General features: G+C 34.8%; 1 protein-coding gene across 2 annotated transcripts in view; it reads left to right on the top strand.

The window, feature by feature from the left end:
- Positions 1–1,867, top strand: part of LOC150101235 (neutral amino acid transporter 9-like) — a 350,447-nt gene extending 348,580 nt beyond the window's left edge. For both annotated transcript variants that reach the window (XM_090401257.1, XM_090401256.1), the window contains one exon: positions 1,662–1,867. In XM_090401257.1, coding sequence (XP_090257383.1) covers positions 1,662–1,827 — 166 coding nt within the window. In that variant the 3' untranslated portion in view covers positions 1,828–1,867. The remainder of the gene's footprint in view (positions 1–1,661) is intronic.
- The last annotated feature ends 5,741 nt before the right edge of the window (positions 1,868–7,608 follow it).

Raw genomic sequence — 7,608 nt, forward strand, 5'->3', positions numbered from 1 at the left:
ATAGAGTGGTACGTGATTGGAATAGATTGCCATTGAATGGTGTGTGCGTGCTTGCATGCAGGCACGTACGTGCCTGCATGCAAGCAATGTTAATAAATTCAAGAACGAGTATCATAGCTGGTGCATGTAATATATAACCTCCCTTAATGAATCTCTGACTCCCTGAAGGTCTCGCTTAATAATGATAATTATATTTTCAACAATGGTGATGCGACATTTCTTTTTAGCTCTATAAAAGTTTCTGTCCATGGCAGCTTCATTAATTTTTGCTTTGTCCTTATGTGTTTTTTTTTTGGCACCATTTTTAAAACAACATAAAATATATCTACAATTACTATAAATATTATTTTTGGATATTTTTCATGTTGCTCCTCTAAAATTAATGTTAATATTTATGACTATTTGCCTGTTTTCTTAAGGAGTTACCCTTGTATTGCATCATTGGCTTTTTACTCTAATTAACTTAAAACATTAATGATATTTTAAAGACATAAATTAAAAGAAAAATATCAAAAGCAATGTTTTTACATACCTTTTTAGAATCCTCGAGGTTATCTCTTTATGGAGAATCATCAGAAATATTCTCATAAAATTTATATAACTGAACTTTAGAATGGACTCTAGATGATTGGACTGTAACCATTTAGAGCTGTCATTTGGATAAATACATTAGGGCTTTTTTTCCTCCAAAAACAAGGGGGGGGGTAGAAATATATGGGAACTAAAAATGTGGAAATTAAAGATATGCTAATTAAAAGCTGAAATATACATATAGTGTATTTCTCCTATATTACTATATGTATTTTTACGACCCCCTCCTTTTTGTTTTTGGGTAAAAAAAGTCCTAATGTATTTATCCAAATGACAGTTCATTCTAAAGGTCTAAAGTTAAGTTTGATAATTTTTATCAATATATTTCTGATGCAGCTCCATAAAAAGATTATCTTGAGGATTCTACAAAGGTATGTTAAAAAGTTATTCCTTCCATATTTTTCTTTTAATTTGTCTTTAAAATATCATTAATATTTGAAGTTAATTGGAGTAAAAAGCCAATTTCACAATACCAGGAGTACTCCTTAAGAAAATAGTGAAATAGCCATAAATATTAATATCTACAATTATATTACTAAATGTAATAAATCCAGTATAAACTACAATAATATAAAAAATACACCAATTAATTTATGAAAACTCAAGTGATTAGAAAAAAAAAGGCCAATCTTACAGGAGATTTGTAAAAATACGACTACTCACAGTTTATTCTATTCTTAGTTTTTCCTATTAATTGGAACTAACAACTTATAATCTTTTTGGAAAACAATGTACAATATCCTACACAATATGTGGGCACACATAATGGAATTTGGTCATCAGGTGACTATTTGACAGTAATTATCAGCTTGTATGAACTGGAAAACATATTGTTGGATATCCTGTAATTACTGTAAATAAATAAATATTCTAGAAGTTTAAGATAATTAAATAAAATTAATTTAGCAGTTCGAAGTCTTCTGTTCTGAAATTCGGTAAGAAAAATGTAAATGGTATAACTTAAGTCCATTATTTTCAGACTATAAATGTGTTTTAACTCTCAAATAATATACCCTTTTTGTTAAATGTTGTTGCTATTCCATTAAATGAGCAGTCTTGTTTCTTTTTAGATTCTGTGGTGCGTTTGCAGGACTGGCATACATATTTACATTACCTTGCCTGGCTTACATGAAAGCAATGAAAGAAAATGGAAAACTGACAAAGAAAACAGTTTTTATTCATTGTACTATAACCATTTTGGGATTATGTAATTTTGTTTCCCAGTTCCTTTTATAATGTAATTTTTATATTTTTATGTATAAATCATGAAAACCAATTGTTATATAACTCATTGGTGTTCTCTTAAAAATATAGTGAGGGCTAATTGAAATGTTTGAAAATTCAGAGATATTTATACATTCATTGCAGTTGAATTCGTCTTGGCACATAATTAAAAAGAAAATCCCTTTATCGCAATAACACCGGTCTTTCAATTTCAGCAAAGGTCTCATTAGAAACATTTCTTGCCAAACAGTATACCCACAAATGAGTTTATGTTAATGTCCTGAGATGTCAGTCTTTAGCTTTGCCTGTCATGCACTTTTCTTTCAAAAGGATGTGAATGCACCATTTTGAACCAAGTAGCTTCAAAACAAATTGAATAAATTTAACTTCATGTATAATTTAAGGCTCCATTAAGGAAATGATCCACCTTTGTGCTCCTGCTGTTTATAGGAAAAGAAAAATTAAGGAAAATATGAAATCTAAATAGTCCAGACAGAGAAGGTAGAACATGTAACAATTGTGCTTCATAGTTAATAAAAAAACAACACAGACGTTGACTTTAGTGTTACCTTTTTACGTTCTCTTATTCAGCTGGTATCTATCCCACAGGCAGGAAATGATTCCAAAGGCTGTTTGTTCCAATGGCTATAACTCCTATAAAATACATACAATACAGTCATTCCTTGACTTACATTGGAGTTCTATTCCATTTGGCAGGATGTAAGTTGGTTCAGACGTAAGTCGATACATTAAATCAACAGAGTTATCAAGATTGGGGACTTAATCGTGATAAGTATACTGTCATTTTAATTTTTAAACCTTATCATAAAACTGTACTGTGCATTATTGCCACTATAAAACAGGAGAATAATCATCACCCAAATCTTCCTCCACAATCACATCTTAATTACCTTCCTTATGTGAAGGACCAGGCTGAGGCTCTTCTGGTGTAACCTTTTTTTGATGAAAATCTCCACAATGTGCTTTGCTTATTCCTCTCCTTCTTTTCATCATAAATTTGTTTATAGCAAGCAAACATATTATATACTTTTCTTTCTACAAATAAGTAGCGTTCAACATTGGGGTCCATGTCTTCAATCATTTTGAGAACATCGCTAACTGCCGAGAACATTTCTGCAAGGCCCTTCACTGTGAATTCTTTAACTACCTCTTCCTGTTTCTCTTTTCCCTTTTACTTTTCTTGTTCTTCCTCTTCTGCAACACGTTCCACCAGTTTGACCAATTCTTCGTTGGTCAACTCTTCAGGGGCACTTTCTATGAGTTGAACTATGTTGTCATCATTCATTTCTAAATTCAGATTGTTTGCTACGTCCACTATTTCTTCACTCAATTTACAAAGGTCTTCATTTTTTTTTCAAAACTTATGAAATCGTGCATAAACCTTTTCAATGTCTTTTTCCATATGCCACTTGAGAGGTCACTTCATCCCAAGCCACAGCAATATTTTTAATAGCATGATAAATATTGAATGCTTTCCAGAATTGCTTGAGAGTCTGGTCATTCTCTTCAGTGGCAGAACTCTCTGATTTGTTGGTTGGAACAATGAAGTAGTGTTTGGAGGGAGATACATGACCTTGAACTTGGGGAGAAGATCACCAATGTAATTTTAGTTCGGTTATGTAGTATGGCTAAACTTTACATAACATAAACTAAAGCACAACAGGTCAAAATTAACAGCTGGGTGCTGCTATGGACTAGGCTCATCTGAATAGACTGAAGAGGACTGTGAATTGCATAGATTTACAAGGCTTGGATATGACGACTTACAAGAACTATTATTATAGATGATTTCAGCTATGAGGATATAAACTTGAGGGAAGTAAATGCATGTAAGATGAGGGAAAGAGAATATAATTACTATGAGATAGCTATCTTAAGCAGCATGTAATGGATGGGATTTGTAGTATGAGAACTTTTGAATATTGTAATAGTGTCTAAGAATCGTCTATGAATAAGATGACTATTATACCTCCAATTAGTAAGTGTTGGACTTGGGAGGTGAAAGTGCATGCAAGAGCCTTGAGTAAGAAGGAACACGTGGAAATGTAAGACAGGTGATTATAATAAACCGAGAAGTTTGAAGGTTCCTTGGGGAAAACTGCTTGGAAGGGGAATCAGCAATGCGAAGCAGTTAAACAGTGTCAAAAGCTATGGAGAACAAATCACATGGAAATTAAATGGATTAATAACAGTATAGCAGAAGCTGCATATAAAGAAAATGTTGTAGAAACAATATCATGAGAAGAGTGATGCATATGTTCAGGATAAAGCAGTATAAAAAGGCCAGTGGAAATCCAAGAGAATTTATCACTAAGTAGCAAGTATAGCAGAAGTTGCATATAAAGAAAATGTTGTAGAAACAATATCATGAGAAGAGTGATGCATATGTTCAGGATAAAGCAGTATAAAAAGGCCAGTGGAAATCCAAGAGAATTTATCACTAAGTAGCAAGTAAAGGAAAGAATGACCATAGAAGAATAACCTTGGGAAATTTGATGTCTGAAAGTGTCAGATTAGTTCAGTTTAGTAAGGTATACTTTCTGGGCAGACCCATTAGCTTTCTGGATGGCATGGGAGAAGTGGATGAAAGAATAGATAGATTAGTTAGAGATATTAAAGCTATTGCAAAAGTTTAATTTCAGATGCTTCAGTGGGAATGGATGAGTTAATGGTACAGGTGCTGAAGAAATGTGTAAGAGAATTGGTAATTCTCCATACCTGGTTGTTCAATACACGCATGATTCTTAATGAGTGGAAGGAGAGCAAAATAACTGGTGCACTTACAACTGGTGTAATAAATTATAGACCAGTCATGTCTCTGGCATGGTTACCCTAGCATTGGAAAGGCTGATTAAGAATTGCATCCAAAGGTGTGTGGATAGCACTGTGATCCTCTATGGAGAACAGCATGATTTTGTTAAGCATAGGTCTTATTCTAGTAATCTGCTTGTATTCTATAATAGTGACAGCAGAGCTGGATAAAGGAAATATAATACACTGATTATTATTATAATTACGGCTATTTTGCCTGCTTCAGTTTAGGAGTGCCCCTGTTTAAATGTCATTGGCTATTTACTCACGGATTCTTAGGGCATTGTAGATGTAAGTTTACCAAAAAGTATATGTAGCATAAGGAAGAGAAATTTACACATACTTTTTTCTGGGTGTTGCGGCTTTTCTTCTTTATGCGATGTCCGAAAACTACTGAGTGTGTGTGGGGGGAGGGGGGGTAGGCAATTCGAGAGAATTAAATTAGAAAAACCCGGTTTTTTTCATAATATATATATAAACATATATATTATATTACTATATTATATAGGGTGGGGGAAAGGTGAAAGGGTTGATTATTTATATAGGGGTGAAGGGGAAAGGGGGTTGATGGGGTGCGGTTTCTACTATTCTCGGTCATCATCTGAACACATTGGGAAAATGGATGCTATGTCAGGTCGGAAAAAGGAAAAATCGAATACAAAGCACAGGAAAAACGGAAATAGCTGTTCACACCCTTGAACAAAAACATACCCCGCAGATCGACAAGGCCATCATAGTAGACAGACAAGACAATGAAACAGTGCTAAGAATATCGGAAACAATAGCCATAAAATGTGACGCGAACTCTATCAACATACACAGGCCCTACATAATCTCCGAGGTTTAGAAGCTTCACAACATAAAATTGAGGTCACAACTCCGACCAATAGGCGATAACACAAACACTTCAAAAACGGACGCACCTACCCGACCTGACATAGCATCCACTTTCCCAATGTGTTCAGATGACGACCGAGAATAGTCGAAATGGACCACACCCCGTCAACCCCTTTTCCCCTTCCCCCTATATAAATAATCAACCCTTTCACCTTTCCCCCACCCTATATAATATAGTAATATAATATATATGTTTATATATATACAGGGTGTTCGGGATAAATTTGACATATTTATAATTAATTATATTTTTCCGTAAGTTACATGTATTAACACACACTTCTCTTCATTTAAAAGTTTGGACCCTTCTTCATTCATATACAAGATGTCAGAAAGGATGGATAGCTGGAACCCACCTGAATCATGGAAGAGAATAACTTGTATCATGATGATTCGTGCCCGCCATCAAAATAAGGATATTACGACTGCTGCCCAATGCTCCCTGAATACAGTAAAAACAATCAGGCATGAACTAGAGACTTGCAATGGTGACTACGAGGATGTAGCAAGAAGAAAGATCCCTAGCAGACGATCTGATTGCGTTCGTACAGCAGAATTCCTCGCAAATCTGCAGGAACAGGTGTTGAAGAACCCTGGCATTGGAATTCGGGCTTTGTTCGTGGAGTTGCTAACTGTAGTCAAGCCCTGGATAACAAGGGTAGCCAATGGTAGGCCGTATGTATGGCAGCAGGATTCGGCCCCTTGCCACACCTCTGGGAAAAGTCAAAAATGGTTGTCTGAAAATTTCTACGACTTCACCAGTCCAAATGTTTGGCCTCCTAACTCCCCAGACCTTAACCCCATGGATTATTTTGTATGGGGCGCAGTTGAAAAAGACACCAATCGCACTTCCAGTAATACAAAAGCCCAGTTAATGGATAAAATTAAAACAGTTTTTGCGGCCCTTCCCAGGGAGACTGTAGCATCAGCTTGTTCGAGGTTCCGAAGCAGAATTGAAGCTGTGATCGATGCTAATGGTGGTTATTTTGAGTAAATCTTGTTGATAGTATTGTAATTAACTCTGCCTGTAATGTTTTTTTGTCAATTCATTAAATTTAATAGATACAAAGAAGATTTTCTTTTTCCTTACGAAACTGTCAAATTTATCCCGAACACCCTGTATATATTACGAAAAAAACCGGGTTTTTCTAATTTAATTCTCCCAAATTGCCTGCCCCCCCCACTCAGTAGTTTTTGGACATCGCATAAAGAAGAAAAGCCGCAACACCCAGAAAAAGGTATGTGTAAATTTCTCTTCCTTATGCTACATATACTTTTTTGGTAACCTTACATCTACAATGCCCTAAGAATCCGTGAGTAAATAAATAGCCAATGACATTTAAACAGGGGCACTCCTAAACTGAAGCAGGCAAAATAGCCGTAATTATAATAGTTTATTAAGAGGAGTAACATGGGAGTTTTCCCAGAAGTATTTGTTGTTTTAAGGATACTTGCGACATAAGACTGAATGATATAATCACGTAATCACAAGAAAGATATTTATTTAACCAAATATTTCGGTCTGGAAATAGCAGACCATCGTCGGTGGTATTACAAGAACAGTTTAAAAAATATACAAGCTAGAATACTAACAATAGATCGTTGAAATTAGAACATGCCGCGTGATGTTATATCACTAAGTATGAAACGAAATATTTTGAAGTAGAAAGAACTTCAAATAAGTAGCAAACAATCTGAATTTAGAAATGAATGATGACAACATAGTTCATATCTACAGAAAGAACTTTCTACTATCCAACAACACATGAAACTCAATGGCTTTTCTGAAAAAAGTATTCAACGTCTTCTTACATCTTATAATCCTCCACAAAACAACAAAGATTCAATACGTCGAGTACCTATTCCTTATATCTCCGGTATTTCAGAACCTATCGCAAGAATTTTGAAGAAATATGATTTAACAGCTACGTATTCTCCTATTAACAAATTGTCTTCTCAATTTCCTTCTCCTAAAGACAAACGCTCAACTTTATCTCTTCCTGGAGTTTATCAAATTCCTTGCAACTGTGATCTCTCTTACTTTGGACAGACTGGACGTTCTCT

This window comes from Typopeltis vanoorti, chromosome 12, assembly GCF_054136105.1.
Source record: "Typopeltis vanoorti isolate ZY-2024b chromosome 12, IOZ_Tvanoo_1.0, whole genome shotgun sequence".
Lineage (NCBI taxonomy): Eukaryota > Metazoa > Arthropoda > Arachnida > Uropygi > Thelyphonidae > Typopeltis > Typopeltis vanoorti.